This window comes from Camarhynchus parvulus, chromosome 28 (assembly GCF_901933205.1).
Source record: "Camarhynchus parvulus chromosome 28, STF_HiC, whole genome shotgun sequence".
In the NCBI taxonomy this organism is placed as follows: Eukaryota; Metazoa; Chordata; class Aves; order Passeriformes; family Thraupidae; genus Camarhynchus; species Camarhynchus parvulus.
Window position 1 is genome coordinate 3293415 of NC_044598.1, and position 21555 is coordinate 3314969.

The 21555-nt window shown below is 49.0% G+C and overlaps 1 protein-coding gene across 1 annotated transcript in view; it reads left to right on the forward strand.

Annotated features, from left to right (window-relative positions):
- Positions 1-20708, forward strand: part of INSR (insulin receptor) — a 52809-nt gene extending 32101 nt beyond the window's left edge. The window contains exons 7-20 of the mRNA XM_030966599.1: positions 626-876; positions 1734-1901; positions 2534-2735; positions 8492-8760; positions 8943-9085; positions 10026-10185; positions 10491-10590; positions 10835-10902; positions 11805-12034; positions 12264-12374; positions 12665-12824; positions 13635-13764; positions 13978-14112; positions 15170-20708. Coding sequence (XP_030822459.1) covers positions 626-876; positions 1734-1901; positions 2534-2735; positions 8492-8760; positions 8943-9085; positions 10026-10185; positions 10491-10590; positions 10835-10902; positions 11805-12034; positions 12264-12374; positions 12665-12824; positions 13635-13764; positions 13978-14112; positions 15170-15524 — 2482 coding nt within the window. The 3' untranslated portion in view covers positions 15525-20708. The remainder of the gene's footprint in view (positions 1-625; positions 877-1733; positions 1902-2533; positions 2736-8491; positions 8761-8942; positions 9086-10025; positions 10186-10490; positions 10591-10834; positions 10903-11804; positions 12035-12263; positions 12375-12664; positions 12825-13634; positions 13765-13977; positions 14113-15169) is intronic.
- Positions 20709-21555: the final 847 nt, after the last annotated feature.

A 21555-nucleotide genomic window follows, 5' to 3' on the forward strand; every position in this document is an offset into this window, starting at 1 on the left:
AGCTGCTCAGTCTCTGATTTTGTAGCTCCTACACTAAAGTTTCCAGTGATATCCTTCTGTAAAAGTGTTCATTAAGATTCCTGACTTGTGCACACAATTCCTCATTTAAGAACAATCCCAACTTTAGTTATTCCTGCTGTTCTAGACACACATACTCAAACCATGGAGTTTCTCATCTCCTCGCAGTTCCTCATTTAAGAACAATCCAAACTTTAGTTATTCCTGCTGTTCTAGACACACATACTTGAACCATGGAGTTTCTCCCCACTCTTTCTGTGGAATGCTGAATCTTTCCCACCTCAAAGGTTTATCCCCTTTGAGGTGGGAAAGATTCTTTTAGAATCAAGAGAAAGATTCTTTTAGAATCCCAAGCTGATTTTCATAAAGCTCACAATAATCAGTCTGGATTTAGTTGTTGGGGTCATGTTGGGCACAGATCCTGCTCTGTGATGCTGTTGGAGGCCCAGGTGACAAAGCTCCCAATGCCTCCCTTTCAGAATAAATACAATGAGATAATTTTACTTTCTCTGAAGGGTAAAAGGTGATATCTTCCAGTGTGTCTTTAGAAATGTTTTTAAGACCCTGATTGAGGATTCTGTTAATTGGAGCCTTCTCTATCCTCAAGTCCCTACCAGAACGTGACGGAGTTCGATGGCCAGGACGCCTGTGGCTCCAACAGCTGGACAGTTGTGGATGTGGATCCCCCACCACGCTCCAACGAGCCCAAAGCCCAGGCCCAGCCAGGCTGGCTCCTGAGGGGCCTGAAGCCCTGGACACAGTATGCAGTGTTTGTGAAAACCCTGGTCACCTTCTCTGACGAGCGACGCACGTACGGTGCCAAGAGCGAGATCATCTACGTGCAGACCAACGCCACGGGTCAGTGCAGCACCCCCTGGGCTAAAACCACCCCTAACTGAGTCTGCTTGGGGCTTAGCCAGGAAATTTCCCGCTGCCCTGCTTTGGTAGGGAGGAACTATCCAGGAAACTTCCTAGTGCCCTGCTTGGTAGGGAGAAAATATCCAGGAAACTTCCCACTGCTCTGCTTTGATAGGAGGGAATTATCCAGGAAACTTCCTTCCCACTGCCCTGCTTTGATAGGGAGGAATTATTTTGGAAATTTCCCGCTGCCCTGCTTTGGTAGGAAGGAATTATTCAGGGAAATTCCCACTGCTCTGGAGGAATTATCCAGGAAACTTCCCACTGCCCTGCTTTGGTAGGAAGGAATTATCCAGGAAACTTCCCACTGCCCTGCTTTGGTAGAGAGGAATTATTCAGGAAACTTCCCACTGCCCTGGAGGAATTATTCAGGAAATTTTCCCCTGCCCTGCTTTGGTAGGGAGGAATTATCCAGGAAACTTCCCACTGCTCTGCTTTGGCAGGGAGGGATTATCCAAGAAACTTCTCACTGCCCTGGAAGAATTATCCAGGAAACTTCCTTCCCACTGCCCTACTTTGGTAGGGAGGAATTATTTAGGAAATTTCCCGCTGCCCTGCTTTGGTAGGAGGGAATTCCTAAACCAGGGGAGTGATTCCAGATGGTGCCAATGGTACCTCTTCCATCTAGTTTGTGTGGCTTCGTTAAGATAAGGCTGGAGGAGACCTCCAGGATGATCCAGCCCAGCCTGGAGGAGCCTGCTGGGTGCCAGGGAATGCTTGATTGCCACAGAAATGGGAATTTGCCTGTGCAGGCTCTGAGGGCTGTGCAGTGACCTCTGTCTCTTGCCCACCCCCAGTTCCGTCGGTCCCGTTAGATCCCATCTCTGTCTCCAACTCCTCATCCCAAATCATCCTCAAGTGGAAGCCTCCCTCAGAGCCCAACGGGAACATCACACACTACCTGGTGTACTGGCAGCAGCAGGCAGAGGACAGTGAGCTCTATGAACTCGATTACTGCCTCAAAGGTGAGTGGCTGCTTCTCCCTCCAGCCCTTTCCCTCACTCTCTCCCAGAATTGGGGATTTTCCCTTGGGGGTGCTCTGGGGTTTTTGCCTTGGGGATGCTCTGGGGTCCTGCTGGATTCAGAGCTGTTTTTCTGGAATCAGCTCTGTCCCTGTTCTCTTACATTAGGTGCTGCTGCCAAGGTATGTGCAAAAGGTCTAAAAATGTTTTTTATAAAGTAATCACATGTTTTTTTTCCTTTGGGGAATCTCCCTTCTGTCCTTGCTCCTTTTAAACTGAATTATGAGTTTAATAGCAACAATGGAGATAGTAAATTAAAAATTTGGGTGCTCTGGAGCTCAGTTTAGTTTTTGAAGGCAGCTGGTGCCTGGTTTGGAATTCCGTGAGAACACAGAATTGCACTGAAGACTCCAAAATCTCACCTGCTGCTCTGTGTTACCTGAACTGGGATAAAGCAGCATCCAAGCTCCATTGCAAAAACAGCATTTTGAATTAAAGGCCTGCCAGAAAGGAGGGAACTGTTCAGCCCTGGCTGTGAAATATAAGATGCCCAAATGTGTTTGGGATCTTTTTGTAGGATCAAACATCTTCTGCCAAGACAGGCACAAGTGACACTGAAACTGCTTTGTCCCCAGGATTAAAGCTGCCCTCAAGGACCTGGTCTCCTCCTTTTGAATCTGAAGACCCCCAGAAGTACAACCAGAGTGAAGCTGAGGATGTCAGTGGGGAATGTTGCTCCTGTCCTAAAACAGACTCCCAGATCCAGAAGGAGCTGGAGGAATCTGCTTTCCGCAAGACCTTCGAGAATTATCTCCACAACGAGGTTTTTGTGCCCAGGTGAGAACATCAAACAGGGCTCAGGGGCAGGGAAATGTAATTGAGGATTAAATAAAAATACCAGCTTGGACACAGCCACATTGCCAGGCCTCCATGAGGCTGTCTAGTCCAGCTGGCTGTGGGTGTTGGAATGGGGAGAGCAGAGCACCTACCACAGATCTTCCTGCAGATTGGGAAGCTCCTGCTTTCATTTTCTGTCCCTGAACTCTCCTCAGCTCAAGAATAAAGTGAGAATCCTTAACAAACAGCCTGCAGCTCATCTGGCATCAGATGATGCCAAAAATAGCGATTTTCTTTTCCTGTCTTGAAATTTTGTGGTCAAGTTTTTCATTGAGTTGAAAAGAAAGGAGAAGGGCAGTTTACCAGGCCACAGCCTCGTCCTCCAGCGTGGCATTTGTGGTCTCCCTTCACTTAGTGTGGGAAATGCCTCCAATACCATGAGGAATGTGAGTGCCTGGGTGGTGAATGTCCTGTTTGCAGTGGCACACTTGGTGTCACATTAAGTGGTGCTGAATGTCTTCACACTTCATCTGCAGCCTGGGGAGGAAGTGCTGGGGAGCAGGGTAGAATGTGTGGTGATTTACCCTCTTCCCTCTCATGCCTTTTGTGCTCTAAATTTATTCTCTGCTTGCTGCCCTCAGCTAGCAAACCTGCATTTGCAGCTGCCTGACAAAAGCTGGGTCACTGCACTGAGCATTTTCCCTGTTAAGGCATCCCTGGGGTTCCCTGCCCTGGTGCCTGCAGTCCTCACCTGGAAGCTTAAGCAGAGCCCCTCATTTTGCTGTTGGTGCCCATCAGGATGAGCTCCAGTGTGCCACAGGATGCCAGGACATCACACTCTCCAAAACAGAGGAGAACCAAGCCATGTGCAAGAGCCAAACTCCTCCTGATGCAGGCAGACAATTCTCACAATCTGATTTCTTTTTTTTTTTCCCTCACCCCCAATTTTATTGTGCAGCCAGCCCAGGATGATTCTCAGGCCAGTTTTTCTGGGGTATATATTTTAGGAAGAAACCAATCACCAGGATGTGCCACCTTGTCAGCCTCCTGAGGAAGAAATCCCCACATCCCATGGCCAACTAATCCTCTAAAACAAGCCAGTGCTGAAGAGGCCTCCCTGCTGCCACGTGCCCTGCTTGTCTTCCCTGGCAGGCTCCAGGCTGTCAGCACATAAATCAGAATTCTTCTTCCTGTGAATGCTGTGCTATCACCTGCTCCCAGAGCCTGGCAGGGAGCAGGGAGTGTGGTTTAATTTACTTCAGGTGCTTTTTTCGTGGCTCCTGAGAGTTCAGTGACCTCTCCTGAGGTGCTGTGTGGGCTCTCCTGGAGAGCAGGAGCTTGCCAGTCACGGGAGAAATGTCAGGGATGAGGCCAGCAGGGAACAGGAGATGCCAGGGGAGCAGAATCACAGCAGTTTCTCCCTGATATCTTCTTGTTTTCCATGTGCCATTTCTGCCCTCCTGCCCTGCTCCCAGCGATCTGATCCCTGGGCAGGATCCAGCCTTAGTGCAGGGCTGATCTCACCCTCTGGAAATCACAGTTCCTTCCCCCTGGGCACGTTGATTACCCACTCCAGGAGCCACTGTCACACCTCCTGGGGCTCAGCTTTCTCTGGCAGTGACAAAAAGCCAGACTAGAAGTTCAGGAATGTTCCTCTGTGCAGGCAGAGCTGGCAATGCCTCACTCCAGGTCCCTTTGGGGCTGAACAAAGTGGCCATCTTTGTTTGTTTGGTGCTTTGTTTTTTCTTTCCTGGGTTATTTGCTCTCATTTTGGAGGAGTTCTGCACAGGTTGGAGCTCAGGGCTGGTCACAGCCTGGCACAGGCTGCCCAGGGATGAGTGTGTGGAGTCTCCATCCCTGGAGAGTCCAGCGTGGTCCTGAGCCACCTGCTCCAGCTGCTTTGGCCCAAGGGCTGGACTCAGACAATCCCCTCCAGCCCCAGCCCTCCATGATTCTGTGGGAAAGATTCAGAAAAAGTCCTGAGAGGCAGAGGGGAGCTCAGTGGCTGCTGTTCAGGGTGTCATTCCAGGTATTCCCTCCATTCCATCACCACTGCGCCGGGAGCAGGAGCAGCCCCAGTTCTCTGTCTCTGTCCTCTGTCACACACATTTGTGCCATTCCAAATATATTCCTGGGGAGCAAGATCTGAGGGATGACTCACTTTAAAAGTTGTTGTTTTCCCCTGGGTTTCCCAATTCATTTAATTGTACAGACACATCTAAAATGCTTTGGCCAGACCAGCTGACCTGGGGCAGTTTCAGGGGTGTGGAAAAGCTTGGCTCAAGGTACCAGAGGCATTTTTGGAATCCCCCAGCACAGGCTGTGCTGTGTGTGCTGAGATGTCACTTCCAGCCCCCTCACACCCCCTGGTCACCTGTGAGGACAGGAGGAACCTGGACCTGAGGGTTTCACCCTGGAGCTGCTGAGATGGCCTCAATGCAAATTACACCAGAACAACTCTGAGAAAAATCAGATGTTTGAAAACACAGAGAATTTGGCAAGAGAATTGCTGCAAATCCAGGATAATAAATATGGGAAGATTGGGGATTTACAGCTTCAAAAGCTTTTCTTAACTTACTGTGACTTGAGAAGGAAGGAATTCTTGCATTTTACTCTGTGTTGCATCAGTGGTCAAATTACTGTTTTACTTGTGAAAAACAAAATTCCCTTGAACACGAGGATCAGCTGAATTCACCCTGGATAAACAGAATGGTGTAGCTTTGCTTTTATGCAAACCAGGTCCTGTTTGACCATAAAGAATCCTTCCCAAGCAGGGAGGTGGCATGACCCAGAGCTGGGTCCCTGAACTCTGCCCCATCCTGAGGGGACACTGCTCACAGCACCACACAGGCTGAGGGAACAGCAGCTCCAAAAGGAGTTAATTAGTAATTAAGAAAGAGAAAACTTGAAACTGGAATGTGTTTGCTGAATCTGCCTGTAGGATTGATGGGGGTAGCACGGTTAGGATGGATGGAGATGAGAGATCTCTGCAGCCAGGTCAGGAACTTGGGGTTTATTGCAAAGGGCCTGAGTGCAGGGCCCTGCTGGGAGCTGCCAGCCACAGCTCAGAGCAGGCCCCAAAGAGGGAGAGAGAGATAAAGAGAGTGGTAAAGAGAGAACGAGAGAGTAAAAGAGAGGATCAGAGGGTGAGGCTCCCGTTACAATACAATAAATCTTCTTCTGGTCTTGGAATTTGAGGTTTATTGCAAAGGGCCTGGGTGCAGGGCCCAGCTGGGAGCTGCCAGCCACAGCTGGAGCAGGCCTGAGAAAAGGGAGAGGTAAAGAGAGAGAAGGCAAGAGTGTGGTAAAGAGATGAGAGAGTGAGGAAGAGTACAGAGGGTAAAGAGAGAGTAAAAGAGGACGAGGTTCCTGTTACAATACAATAAATCTTCTTCTGGTCATGGAATTGGGGTTTATTGCAAAGGGCCTGGGTGCAGGGCCCAGCTGGGAGCTGCCAGCCACAGCTCAGAGCAGGCCTGAGAGAAGAGAGGGGGAGAGAGGATGAGAGGGTAAGAGAGCAAAAGGGGTAAGAGCTAAGAGAGCAAAGTTCCCATTACAATACAATAAATCATCTTCTATGTTGAATATTCTAATTCTCACTAACCAATCTAGTACAAGACACAAATCCTATAGCATTTACATACAGCCTATAAGAATCACTACATTACCATTCTGTGTTACATTTTAAACCCTAAAAACTCCTCTTTGGGCCCCTTCTGCCAAGCTGTAGGGTCTGCTCTGCCCCTTGGGTCTGTCTGCAAGCAGAGGGTGTTGTTCCATCAAAAGGGGATTACCTTCAGCCAGCCACACCATTGTTTTCCTGTTGTACAGTAACTGAGGGATCTCAAAGCTTGCTTTCATTTCAATCTCACTTATAGTTTCCATATTCTCAAAATCTTTTGCCAGGCAATCATATTTATAAGGCTTTCCTGTTTCCTCTTCCCCAACACCTGCCATCCTTATTTGTCATCAGGTGGGTGAATATTGTGCAGGAAGGAATTCCTGGCTGGGAGGGTGGGCAGGCCCTGGCACAGGGTGCCCAGAGCAGCTGGGGCTGCCCCTGGATCCCTGGCAGTGCCCAAGGCCAGGCTGGACAGGGCTGGGAGCAGCCTGGGACAGTGGAAGGTGTCCCTGCCATGGCAGGGGTGGCACTGGATGGGATTTGAGGTCCCTCCCAACCCAAACCATGCTGAGATGATGACAACTCTGTGAATATTTGTGTTGTGTGCAGTGTTTAGGTTGAGGACATCTCAAACTCTGCTTTTGGCTGGTGCCATTTGCTGTAGGAGGAGAAACAGCTCCAGGGAAGGTGGCAGAGACCTGTGAGAGCAAATCCCTGTTGGGGCTGGGGCTGGCCATGGCCTGGTAGTCAGAGGTGGCAGTGGAAAGTTCAGTTCAGCAGCAAAGATTTGCTTCAACAGCTTGTTACATTTTTAGAGCCTGGAGATGCCTCAAGTGTGGGTTCAGATCAGGTCACTCTTTGTACCCTTTAATAGCTGCACACACATGCACACACACACAAAAAGGTCATCACCCCCTTAAAATACATGGTCTGGATTTCAGCTGGCATTAATTCCTTTTGTGTAACTGAATACAGTTACTGATTCACCACCTTGGTTACTTCCCGACCTGGAATTCCCCGTGGCAAATATGTGGCAGCACATAACAGTGTTAGATTGAGCACTTTTGGTTTGGTACTGATCCCTTCTTTTTTTTTTTTTTTTTCTTCTTGCCAAGAAAATTAAATTTTTGAATGTTTCTTAATTCTGTTGAGTTTATTCTGTTTATTTGCTGGCAAAACCTGATATTAAAGCTGGCTGGTGGCACTCAGGTGCAGACAGGGAAGGTGACATGGTCACACTGCAGGTGCTAGTTTTGAAAGTGAAAAAATCACATTTTCAGACTGAAATGCAATAACCTGAGCAGCAACATTTGGTTAACAAAACCACAGAGTGAATATGTAATCAGAATCATGAGTTGCAAATGCATGCCTTGAAAAGGACTTAACAGATTTGATCTCTTGGGGAAAGTTTAAAATGCTTTGTGTATCCATCGAGGTTCAGCCTTGGGGGTGAGAGTGGCAAATGTATTCCAGAGAGCTGGGACAGTGGCCTTTTGCTTTATAAATGCAAGTTGGTGGCACTTGGGACATGTGGCACATCTGAGGTCACTGAATGGGGCCGTGGTGTGGCCTGGTGTGCTCAGGCTGCAGCTCCAAAGCATTGCAACCCTGCCCGAGGCATCAGTGAGGCAACCTGGTAAAGTTAGACTCAGCTGAGAGACCCAGGGGAACTTGAATTCTCAAGCAAATACTCGAAGCTTGGGTTGGTTTATTTTTATTTTATCTCCCTGTGTGCAGTTGTGCAGATACAGAATTTTGTGAAGATGCATGTCTTGGTTAAAAAAGAAAAAAATCCTCAATTTCTTTGTTGCTTTTCAAATGTCAGGACATCTCAAACTCTGCTTTCTGGCTGGTGCCTTTTGCTGTAGGAGGAGAATTGCACCAGGGAGGGGAGAGGGACGCAGGGAAGGTGACAGAGACCTGTCAGAGCAAATCCCTGTTGGGGCTGGCCATGGCCTGGTAGTCAGAGGTGGCAGAGGAAAGTTCAGTTCAGCAGCAAAGATTTGAGTTTGGAGTTTTCAGTGGCACTCAAAGTTGGAGTTCTCAGTGAGCTCTCCCATTTGGACCCTTCCTGTCCAGCTGGATGTGTTGGCACTGCCTGTGACACTAACCTGGTGCCCGTGTTGTCCAACAGGCCATCGAGAAAACGCAGAGACCTGGGCTCCGTGGCCAACGCCACCATGGTGTTCCCCACCATCCCATCCTCCCCCAACAACTCAGCAGGAGCTGAGGGGGCAGAGGAGCAGAAGCCTTTTGAGAAGGTGCTGTCCAAGGAGTCGCTGGTGATCTCGGGGCTGCGCCACTTCACCGGGTACCGCATCGAGCTGCACGCCTGCAACCACGATGCCCAGGAGTCCCGCTGCAGCGTGGCAGCCTATGTCAGTGCCAGGACCATGCCAGAAGGTGATTCTGTCCCTCAGCCCAGCTGAGCCTTGGTGGTTCCTCCCAAAATGCTGCTTTTCCCACAGGAGGCAGCTGCAGTAAGACCAGGGCTGTCCATACGTCCTGGTGGGAAAGGAGGACGGGTGAGGTGTGAACTTTGCCCAAAGACTTGAAACTGAACCTGATCTTGAACTTGGTTCTAGCTAAAGCTGATGACATCGTTGGCCCAGTGTCCCATGAGCTGGTGGAGAAGAACACTGTGCATCTGAAGTGGCAGGAGCCAAAGGAGCCCAACGGCCTCATCGTGCTCTACGAGGTGAACTACGGGCGCCTTGGGGACACCGAGGTGAGAGTTCTGTCCCAGCACCTTTGGTGGGAGGTTCTGGTGTCCCAGCACCTTTGGTGGGAGGTTCTGGTGTCACAGCACCTTTGGTGAGAGGTTCTGGTGTCACAGGACCTTTGGTGGGAGGTTCTGGGGGCTGGAGGAGCCTCGAGGAACTCACAAGGGAGCACTGGGTGCTGCAGGAATCTTGGGGAGCTGTCAGGGTGCCCCAGATGCTGCAGGAGCCCCCAGGAAACTCTCAGGGAGCTCTGGGTGCTGCAGGAATTCTGGGGAGCTGTCAGGGAACTCTGGGTGGTGCAGGAACCCTTAGGAGCTGTAAGAGAGCTCTGGATGTTACAGGAGCCCCCAGGAACTGTCAGGGAGCCCCGGGAGCTGTCAGGGAACTCTGGGTGCTGCAGGAGCCCCCAGGAGCTTTCAGGGAGCCTCAGGAGCTGTCAGGAAGCTCTGGGTGCTGCAGGAGTTTTGGGGAACTGTCAGGGAGCCCCCAGGAGCTCTCAGGAAGCTCTGGGTGCTGCAGGATCCCCCAGGAGCTTTCAGGGAGCCTGGGGTGCTGCAGGAGCCTCCACAAAACTCTTAAGGGAGCTCCAGGTGCTGCAGGAGCCCCAAGGAAACTCTCAGGGAGCCCCAGGTGCTGCAGGAATCCTGGGGAGATCTCAGGGAATTCTGGGTGGTGCAGGAGGCCCCAGGAAAATCTCAGGGAGCCTGGAGTGCTGCAGGAGTTTTGGGGAGGTCTCAGGCAGCCCCAGGAACTGTCAGGGAGCCCACGGTGCTGCAGGAATCCTGGGGAGATCTCAGGGAACTCTGGGTGGTGCAGGAGCCCCCAGGAAACTCTCAGGGAGCCTCGGGAGCTGTCAGGAAGCTCTGGGTGCTGCAGGAGTTTTGGGGAGCTGTCAGGGAGCCCCGGGTGCTGCAGGATGAGCCTGGCACAGCCCTGTCCCCACAGGAAGCCCATTTCTGCGTGTCCCGCAAGCACTTTGCCAGCGAGGGCGGCTGCAGGCTGCGGGGGCTGCAGCCTGGCAACTACAGCGTGAGGATCAGAGCCACCTCCCTGGCTGGCAACGGCTCCTGGACAGAGCCCACCTACTTCTACGTGGCTGATTATTGTGAGTTCATTTCATTTTTGACTTTTAATCCCTGACACCAACTCGGGTTATTTCTGGAGGATGGGGTGTAGCAAGCAGGGAGTCATTAAATGTTTACCAAATACATCTGTTGTCAAGAACCTGAAATCACTTGGAAACACATGGCTTTTGTTTATTAGTCCTCATTCTGACCAGCCCCACATTTTAATCTGAAATTGCTTCTAGTTTTGTATTTGTTCCAATTTATTGAAGGGGGAGATTTTATTGAGGAAAAAATTTGTATTTTGGACTTGTATAATACCTCCAACTCTCTCTTTCTCTCCTAGTGAATGCTCAGCCAAATATTGCTGTTATCATTGTTCCTATTATTTTTGCCATAATAATTGCTGGAATTATTGGAGCTGCTTATGTGCTTGTGAAAAAGAGGTGAGTGCAGTTTCCTCTTGTTTTCACCAGAAACACCAAAACTTACATCCAAAAGTTTTGCTGCTTTGTTGGGAGTCAGTTTTTGTTTCGTTTCTAATTTCCATAGTGATTGCAGCATTAATTTAAGTGCAGGAAGTAGTCTGTGCCATATGGGGACAGTTTATTTGCTGCATGCTTTGGGGATTGATCAAACTGCCCTCACCTCAGAGGCTGCAGAGTGCTGAGGATTTTGTGTCTCTTCCAGACAAACTGAAGGACCAACAGGACCCCTGTATGCATCCTCCAACCCTGAGTACATCAGTGCCAGTGATGGTGAGAGCAACCAGGGCTTCTTTCTTGTGTAACTGTGCAGTCAGTGCAGCAGGATGGGCTGGGAGTTGTTTTTGTGGGGTTTTCTGGTCCTTTTGTAGAATTCATCCCCCCTCAATCTGGCAGCACTACCCAAAGCTGCTGTGGGAGGGTCTTTCAGAAGGTGCTCTGTCACTGACATATTTTATGAAAAATTCTTTTGCTAAAATCTTTTCTCCTGAGAAGCTGAGAAGCCTCAGAAACAAAATGTAAACAATAATTATGTGCTGCTGTAGAATGCAACAAGTGCATCTTTAATTAATGGATTAATTAAAGTTATCAAGTTATTTTTACTTGATAACCAATGACAGCCACCTGTGTCAAAGCTGTGAGCAGTCACAAAATTTTATCATCCCTTTCCTTTCCTTTCCTTTCCTTTCCTTTCCTTTCCTTTCCTTTCCTTTCCTTTCCTTTCCTTTCCTTTCCTTTCCTTTCCTTTCCTTTCCTTTCCTTTCCTTTCCTTTCCTTTCCTTTCCTTTCCTTTCCTTTCCTTTCCTTTCCTTTCCTTTCCTTTCCTTTCCTTTCCTTTCCTTTCCTTTCCTTTCCTTTCCTTTCCTTTCCTTTCCTTTCCTTTCCTTTCCTTTCCTTTCCTTTTCCTCCTCCTCCTTCTTTCTCCTCCTTTCCTGCCTTCTGATAAAATCCTTTCTTCTATTCTTTTAGTATAGTTCTAATATACCATTTTCTTTTAATATAACATAAAATAATAAATATCATAAAATATAATATCATAAATATAACATATATCATAAAATAATAAATCAGCCTTCTAAAACATAAAATCAAAATTCTCATCTCTTCCCCCGTCCTGAGCCCCCTGCAAACACCCCCACAATGCTCAGCTCAGAATGTTCCCCTGTGCCCCACAGTTTATGTCCCTGACGAGTGGGAGGTGCCTCGGGACAAGATCACGCTGCTGAGGGAGCTGGGCCAGGGCTCCTTTGGGATGGTGTACGAGGGCATTGCCAAGGACATCGTCAAGGGAGAGCCCGAGACGCGCGTGGCCGTGAAGACGGTGAACGAGTCAGCCAGCCTGCGCGAGCGCATCGAGTTCCTCAACGAGGCCTCTGTGATGAAAGGCTTCAGCTGCCATCATGTGGTAAGTGCTGGGTGCCTCAGCACGCAGCTCTCAGTGCCTTCAGAGCCCAGCCATCAGCTGGCCTCAGCTGATCCATCAGAGCTGGGATCTCTCCCTGCTGGATTCCACGTTCTGCCCAAGTCGCTTCACTGCTGCTCTTTTTAAGCCTCTCAGCCTGACAAGGCTTTGTGGGGCTGTTCTCAGCTCTGTTTGGACACAGCCTCCAGGGAATTTCTCACTCCTTTTCCAGGTTCGCCTCCTCGGAGTGGTCTCCAAGGGACAGCCTACTCTGGTGGTCATGGAGCTGATGGCACATGGGGATCTCAAAAGTTACCTGCGCTCTTTGAGGCCTGAAGCTGAGGTAAAGACAGGAGAGATGAGTCTGTTGTGGAACAGTGACTTGATTTGGAGTTTAATACTTTTTATCTAATGGCTTTAAACTAAAAAAGGGTAGAGTTGATGTGATTTTGAGAAGACATTCTTGGCTGTGAGGGCGGGCAGGGCCTGGCACAGGTTGCATAGAGAAGCTGGAAGTGTCCAAGGCCAGGCTGGAAGGGTGGAGCAGGGCTCCCTGCTCATGGCAGGGAACTGAGTGATGTTTAAGGTCACAGCTAACCCAAACCTTTCTGTGACTGTGATTTTTCCTGGCAGAATAACCCCGGGCGGCCGCCCCCGACGCTGAGGGAGATGATCCAGATGGCCGCGGAGATCGCCGATGGCATGGCCTACCTGAACGCCAAGAAGTTCGTGCACAGGGACCTGGCAGCTCGCAACTGCATGGTGGCAGAGGACTTCACTGTGAAAATCGGGGGTAGGTGCTGCTGGTCCTGCCCAACCCAGGCCATTCTGTGATCAGAAGATGGTTCTGTGCATTGTGTTTATTTTAAAAGCAAGTTGGTAAAACCAACATGGATGATTCTCGCTGTCTGCCTTTGGGAAATTGCAGCACTTCCCTGTTTCTTCCCTGTGACAGAATTGTGTGGACTTCCACAAGAACAAATCTCCTGTAGAGCCAGAGCAGCTTTTCTCACCTTCTCTATTCTGCCCTTCTCTATTCCCTATACTTTTAGGACCTCTGTCCTAAAAGTTCATTACCTTTCCAGCTTAAACTACCTGGCTTTGTCTCACTGCTCTTTGCTTCCATGAGAATTAAGACAAAGGAGTTGGGTACAACAGCTGATAATCCTGTCATTGGGTCAGGTGGCTTTAAAAAGTAATTTAACCCAGTTTTTAACCCAAACCCTATTAGTAATAAGTAAATACAACATTTAAAAATAACCTGGAACCCCACAGCGTGGTGATTTTTCAGAGCTCTCTGGAGTTAAAGCCAGGGCAGTGGGATTTTAGACAAAGGGAGCTCTGTTTTACTTAGAGAGGATGAATAAAATAATGTTTAGAATAGAAGCTGTCACCAAAAAATTTAACTCTGGAGTCTCTGTTGTGACTCCGTAGAAAAAAAATGCAGGAAAAGGGAAATGTTTTGACCATTAATCACGAGGTGACAGATGACTGCAGGCTGGGCTTTGGCAGTGGGGGGAAGGCAACATCCATCTGGAGATGTTGCACAGGAAAAGCAGGATGGAGGGAGAGGAGTTTAACACATCCCAATTGCTTCCCTCAGACTTTGGGATGACCAGGGACATCTACGAGACGGATTATTACCGCAAGGGGGGCAAGGGGCTGCTGCCCGTGCGCTGGATGGCCCCGGAGTCGCTGAAGGATGGGGTGTTCACCACCTACTCCGACGTGTGGTAAGTTGTCCTCTGCCATCCCAGATGGATTCCAGCTCAGGAGCTCCTTGTTTTAGCACACATAGTTTCAAGTGACGTGCTCAGAGCACAGACAAAACAACACCATTGTTTTGAAACACTTCCATGAAAATATAGCCGTGTTCTTTAGAAGTTCATTTTCCAAAATAACTCCAGGATGTTTTGTTCTCACCAGGAGCTTTCTCTCTCCCTTAGGTCATTTGGTGTTGTCCTTTGGGAAATAAGCAGCTTGGCAGAGCAGCCGTACCAGGGACTCTCCAACGAGCAGGTGCTGAAGTTTGTCATGGATGGAGGATACCTGGATCAGCCAGACAACTGCCCAGAGAGGCTGTAAGTGCCTAGCAGGGACAACCAGCCCGGCTGCACTCTTTGCCTGAAGTGTGGCCCACAAAGAGGGCCTGACCTGGGGCACCTCTTAGCCCTCTTTGACTGGGGAGGACAAAACCAGACTTTAGTGAGGCACCTCCCACAGAAATTCCACCAAAGTATCAGTAGTGATCCAGGAAGGGGCTGCCCAGGGAGGTTTGGAGTCCCCATCTCTGGAGGTGTCCAAGGAAGGCCTGGATGTGGCACTCAGTGCTCTGGGCTAGGGACAAGGTGGGGGTGGATGAAAGGTTGGACTTGATGATCTTGGGAGATCTTTTCCAACCTCAGTGATGCTGGGATTCTGTGTGAGGAGTCACACTGGAGCAATCGTGAGGGAAAGCAGCTCTGGCTGGAAAAGGAAGCACAGATGGTAACTCTCTGGTTCTGGTAGCCTCTTTTCCCAGCTGTTTCTGGCCAAAACAGCACTTCCAGAGTCATAAAATAAACATGTTTTGTGAGTATCCCTATGAAAAAAGCCTGCTGTGCAGGACATTTGTCTGATAGCCAGTTACAAACTCCAGTTTGAGACTCTTATTTGTATTTGTGAGTTGTTTCTCCATGGTGTCTGATAACATGTGACCTCTTGCTGCAGGCCTTTCTTTTGGGTGGGATGTTTACAGGACCTCTGTCCTCTGCCCAGCCTCCCATTTTCCTTGAAGTTTTGGGAGGTTTGTTATCTTTCAGGCTGAGTTAAAATTAAAAGAGAATTAATTAAAAAAGGATGACCTGGCTGTAAGTGCGTGTGCACACACACACACAGAGTCTGTGAACCACAGCCCTGTTTCCTTCAGCAGCCAAGTTAAGAACAATTGAAGGAATCGGAAGGAATTTTTAATCTAGACAGAAATAGAGAAAAAGGAGTGTCAGGATCTACAGGCAGATGTGGAGGCTGGAAAGAGAACAAACAACCCGGGGTGTCAGAGGTGTAGTGAGGGTGGTGGGGGGTCTGCCATGGGTGCCAGGCTTGCTCTGCACGTGGGATTGTTTCTGCTGCTCCTGACTGTGCTCTGTGCTGCTGCAGGCACAGCCTGATGCAGATGTGCTGGCAGTACAACCCCAAGATGCGCCCCACCTTCATTGAGATCATCGAGATGCTGAAGGAGGACTTGCACCCCAGCTTCCACGAGGTCTCCTTCTTCTACAGCGAGGAGAACAAACCTCTGGAGACAGAGGAGTACGAGATGGACTTCGAGAACATGGAGAGCATTCCCCTCGACCCCTCCTCATACTCCCAGAGGGACAAAGCGCTGGGGAGGGACAATGGACCCTCCATGGCCCTCAAGGGCAACTATGAGGAGCACATCCCTTACACTCACATGAACGGTGGCAAGAAAAACGGGCGGATTCTCTCCATGCCCAGGTCAAGTCCTTCCTAACACTTCCTGTTTGGCCCAAGGGTTGTGTCTGCGTTTTTCCCCCCCTCCACAAATCTCAGGACTCTTGTTATTGCTGCCACAGTGTATGACACACATCTACAAACTCTTCAGATTTTTAATCATCTTATGATTTTTTTTTTTTTTGCCAAGTTGACTGGTTGTCAGTGGACTTATCTGTGAACATAAATGGAAGAGGTTTCCATGGCTGCTGTCCTTTCTGTAACCATGGTTTCACAACAGGAAGCGACCGTGTGAGTTCAACTGAAGGAGAAGCATCCGCGTTTGCCAGCAGAAGATGTGAAGTTCTCTGGTGCCTGAGCTCCAGCCCAGCAGCGCGGAACAAGAGATTTCCAGTAGAATTCCAGGCTTTCAGGCAGCCTCTCCACTACAGCTGAAGGATTCAGCACATCAGTCAGATCCTCAGATTGACCAATAGCTGCTGCTTTCATACTTTGTTTTCAAGGGGTGAAAGCCCCGGGGTGCGTGCGTGGGCGTGTGTGTGCGTGTGTGCAGTATCAACATGTGGGGTGTACCCGATAGCAAAAGAGACACTTCTGGTTTTGTACACAACTTACAGCGCTTTCAGGCACATGGTGGGATTCTCGGGGTGTCCTGCACAGGGCCAGGAGTTGGATTTGATGATCCTGGTGGATCCTTTCCAACTCAGCATACTCTATGATTCTCTGTTCTCACAGGAGCTTTCCTTTTCTTGGAAGTGTGTACTTATCTTTTTTCCCCATTTCCCTGGAGGGACTGAATCCTAAACAGATTATTTTTATACTGAGGACTCTTGAGAGCAGGTTTTCTCTCATTAACAAATGAGGAAAACGTGCTGGGAGCTAAATGAGCAGAACTCTGAGATTTGTGGGTACTTTCAAGACCAAACGAAGTAGGAGTCCCCTGACCTGAGACACGGAGTTTTCTGTCCTTACAGCATTGAGTATATATATTGTTTGTTGTAACATATTTAAAGATGTCTTTAGTTTAAATTTTAACTTCATATAAATTATTGACTGTTTATGATCCTTTTGGGGCGGGGAGAGTTTTTGGGGGATTGTTTGGTCTTAAAGTGGTCCAAAGATTTCAGAATGAACTAATTTTAGCCTTGCAGGAGCGATGAAGCACATGTTCAGTTCATACTTGACAAGGCTTTGTAATAGTTTCATGATTTATACAACACAGTCAGCTGGCTCCAGTCGAAGCCCCATCTTGGGTGTTGGGAGCTGAAGGACACAGAACATCCTGGCCTCGAGTCCTGCTCCTCCTCTGCCCCCGTGTCCCTCGCTTTGCCTTCCGTGCCGCAGATGCAGCCAGCGAGAGAGGACGAGCACGAGCTGGAGCTGAGGAAGGGACACTGAAGGGAGAAGCACAAAGCTCTGGGCTCTGCACTCTGAAGGTGACTGTGGTTTGCTGCCTCTCTGCTGCTGCCATGCCTCCAGCCTTGTGTTCCCCGAGATTCCCACTGCAGAACTCCTGGGATGTCAGCGCTCGCCGTCGGGACTGTGCTTTGTCGTGCTGCTGTTTGCAAAGACAGAGCTGATGTTGAAGAATAATGGTGAAACTCAACTGGGGCTGGTAGCATGGAGCTGACAGGAGCAGGGAAGGAAGATGATGGATGTCACAGGCCCGTGGCATGCAGGAGGTGCTTGAACAGCAGGGAGAGGTGCTCAGTCCTTCACTTCTCCTCCTGGAGAAGTCCAAGATGTATTTTGTGCTCTCTGCCAGGAGGAAGCGAGGTGCCCTGGCTCGGGAGGGCAGAACGCTGGGCTGGGCAGTGCCTGCAGCCCGGGCAGTGCCTCCAGCCCGGGCAGTGCTGCTGCTGTGAGCGAGGCAGAGGGGCTGCAGTCCATGGGGATGCAGCTGGTGCTGAGAACCTCTGCCCCCAGCTGCTTCTGGCCAAAACAGCACTTCCAGAGTCGTAAAAGAGGGGACAACAGACTGGGCAGCACCGGGAGCTGCTGGGCCCTTTGCTGCTGGAGGCTGATGGGTTTGGCCCAGGTGGAGGGTACAGGTTGCTCCACAAATTTGGGTGGAAAACACAGTCCAGACATGGGTGAGAACCTTTGGATTTCAAAAGGCCTCGTTTACATTTCTTCTGCTTTACAAAGTTGTAACTGTTTAGCAGCTCTATACTACACTGCAGGAAAGAAGACATATTCTCACACTTTTCTAAGGAAGAGAAGTTTTTCTTATTAGAATTTTTTATTTATTTTAATATATAAAACACTGTAAAAAAAAAAGCAACAAACAATTAGTTTTCTTAAACACACGGAACATGTAAATTTGTATCCGCAAAATCTTGGCAGGTGGATGTGGTGGGATTATTTTTGTCCTGTTCTGGTGCAGTCTACCTCAGTGTTTCTTAAGGATATTTTTTAATACTACACACCTCTAAACCTGTTTAAATATTCTGGTCTGGACCTATTGTGGATCAGGGAAAATCAGTATCAGCTGATTCCAATACCAGGGACCATTCATGAAGGGAATGGGAAGGAGAATGGCCCATCACTGTTGATCCCTAATCTGAACAGTAGTGGCCAATGAACCCATTTACAAATTTGGATCTGATCTCATCCCTTAGTTCTGTTGTGATTAAAAAAAAAAAAAAAGAACAAAAGATCCATTTAAATGTTTGGACGTTAGTGAACTCATGACCTAAAAGGAGCAGGCTGCTTCCTCCTGGATCAGCATGTGCCAGCGTGGAGCAGGGACTGGGACCAGCCCTTGCTGTTGGGGTTGCATGGGGGTGGCTTGGTCACTGCTCTTCTCACTGTGCACAGGTGACCCAAGGTCCTGCCAGTGACCTCCTGAAACAAACCTTTCCCAGCACACCCTTGCTCTGATACCGTTTCCAAAGGCAGTGATCATAACTGTGGGAATAGAAGAACTTTTACCTGAAGGAACATTGGAACCTTGTATTGGTGTGGCTTTTCCCCGTGGTTGATACTGGTTGGCCCTGTGAGTACACATGGTTTGAACACTCGGATGGCTGAGCCAGGGAGAGTGTGCTGCTCCATGGACAGGCAGTCCCCTCCCATGGCTCAGTGTCACCTTCACCCTGCACCAAACGGAGCAGATGTTTGTACCCTGCACTGTGTGAAGGTTACTCATCCTTCCTACCTTGTGCCCAGGGGGAGGGAAGGCGTGTGGTACCAGTGGGGAGGGTATCTCTTCTGTAAAACAAATAACACTAGTGGTTGCTGCTCGTGGCTGCTACAGATCACATTCAGCTGTAGAATTAAGAAGAATAAATGAACATCACCCGCAAAGCCCAGCTCTCACTGCTAGAAAATCCTTCCTTGGCTCACAGCCACACTTCGGTCTCTGCTGCTGGAAGATCCTCGTCCCAGGGATGCCCAAATGCCTCACTTGGATCTCACTGATTCCTGCTCAGAGAATTCCTGCAAGTGGAGACTCAAGTGCTATTGAAAGCTCTGGGGTGCTGCCAGGGACCCCAGCCTGGGCAGGGGTGCTGTGCTGAGCCTTACTTGGGGGAGCTGCTGCTCTTTGCTCTGGCCACATCCTTATGGGGCAGGATTCCCCAGCTGCAGTGGAAGCACCACACTTGCTGCTCCTGCTGCTGCTTAGGAGGAGCCAAACACTGGTACAGGAGAGCAGGTGGGATGGCTGGAAGAGGGCAGCCAGCAGTGGGAAGCTCTTTCTTTCCTTGCATTAATATTTTTGGAGGGTTGGCTCCTGCCCTTTGTGGGCAGAGGATGCCCCACTCACAGCATGAGGCAGCAGGACAGACCCCTCAGCCTGTCCAGGAGCAGCTGGAGCTTCCTGGGCACAGTCTGGCACCACCACATAGCCAGAAATTCACTCTGGTGAATCAGGAGGAGCAAGAAGCTGAGCTCTGCTGAGCTTTCACTAAGAAAACGTCTGAAGTGCGAGGCTGGAGAGGTTTCTCAGAAAGGTTTCCACATTAAACTCAATTGCCACTTCCTGAATGGCTCTTGCCAATCTGGAACTTCTCTAGCAGGCCAGCACAGCACTGCAAAGCTTGGCTGCTGGGTTAGGAACGTGTCTGTCTTGGCTGCTTGTAAATACTCTATTGTGTTGTAAAATAGAAGAGCTCAGACATAAACTCTGTGCCAGCACTGGGTTGGGAAAGGTGATGGGAACTAGACCATGCTGCAGCGATGATGGTAAAGCAGCTGTGTGGGTATGAAGAGGCTGCTTTTAGGTTGCTAAAGGGTACTCTTAATTTATGGGTAGTTTATCTATTTCCTCCTAAATTTGTATTATAGCGATGGGACACTTTGCTTAATTTTAGTCTGTTGGCTATAGTGTTGGTATCTCTTTGGGAAAAAAAAAATCTCTAAAGTCGCTTCTTGTGTTACTGAGCTGACTGTGCTGAAGGCAAATAGGAAATGACAGGAGGGAGAAGGGTGCTGAGCCTCTGCTTTAGAGGAGGGAGGGAGGGAGGCAGTCGAGTTCCCTCTCAAAACCACTGTGACACGAAGATGGACCCTGAGGTGTCCTGGGCCCTTCCCGCTACCAAGACTGGAACCTTGTTTTACAAGCCAGAACGTGAAATATCTTTGTGCCATAAAACCTTACTGTCAAGGCTGTGCCAGGTGCTCCCGTGTGGGATGGGCTCAGAGCCTGGAGGGAGCTCAGAACTGCAGATGAGCCCTGTGATCCTCCCGGAGCCGGGGGCTCGCAGGAACCCCGGCCCTGCCCAAGGAGCCGCCGCCCCTCGGAGTGTCCTGTGGTCCAGGGAAAGGAACTGCTGAATGGGTTGGAATCAAGAAATAGTTACTTCGTGAAATTCAACGTAAGATTAGTTTGGTATTTGTATGAACTTAATGGAATTTGGCCTTTTTATTACCTTCTGCTTGGCTCTGTGTTCCCTCTGCTTGGATTCTGTCCGTGAGTGTCGGTGTAAAGCCTTGACGTGTTCAGCCTCGTTAGGAGCATCACAAGAGTGAAGCCAATCATCCAGCTGACTTTTGGAGGAACCTGACTGTTGAAAAGCTACTCTAAAGTTAACCATTTTTAGCAAATCTGCTGTCATTAAATGTGTATTTCTTTTTAAAATGAATTTGCTTGTCCTTCTCGGAAGGAAGCACTTATTCTTGCAGTTTGGGCAAATTCAGTGCAGCACAATGCAAGCTGTAAGGGGACAGGTAGAGAAATGACTTTTTAAATATTGTGTAATAAAGTTAGTATTAACTCCTATGGTGTTGTTACTTTTTTTGCCAACAGATTTGCAATCAGCCAGAAATTCTGTTCCTGGTAGTGGTTTTGTTCCCACTCCAGTGTGCCAACTGGTGGTGTTAAATAGTTTCCTTTCTCAGCCCAGAAAGATCCCTTGGGAACAGGGTCTGGTGGCTGGGAGGACCTGGAATAGTCCTGGCAGCTGAAGAGGAGCCATCAGTGGAGGTTAAATGTGGGCTCTCGCTTAGCTGAGCCCCATCCCCTGGTCAGTCCCAGCAGCACCAGTAAATCTTGAGCTGAGGGCTCTTTACCTGAGAGCTCTGAGCTGGACTCAACACCAAAGCTCTGTAAATCCAGACTCTCCCAGCAGCATTCCAACACTTCCACCATCCCCACTTCCAGGTCTTTCCCCTTAACCGAGTCCCATGAAAACTGATGGAGAATTTTAGAAAGGTCACTTCTAAATCTGCAGAGGTAGAGTGTTATTTGAGCAGGAAAAGCATTACCTTTTGCTTTAGTTAGGGGAATGATTTTATTTTTGAAGTATCAAAACTGGTTTGTATTTGAGGACCCTCATGGATGGGGGAACTGGACATCAGCTTCATCCAGCACAGCCCAAAGCAAACGCTCTCTGCTTCACTTAAATAAACCACAGATGGTTTCAGTTACATGTTAGGTGATGTTCTATGAAGTCTTGGGGTTTTTATTATTTTTCCCAGTTCATTCTTGCTGCTCCCACCTTTCCCTCTGCATATCTAAGGTTCCAGAATACAAATAGTACTGCACATACCTCTTGTTTGAAATAAAGGATCAAATGTGCCATGATTTTTTTTAAAAAGAAAGAAAAAAGAGAAAAAAACTTCCCCCT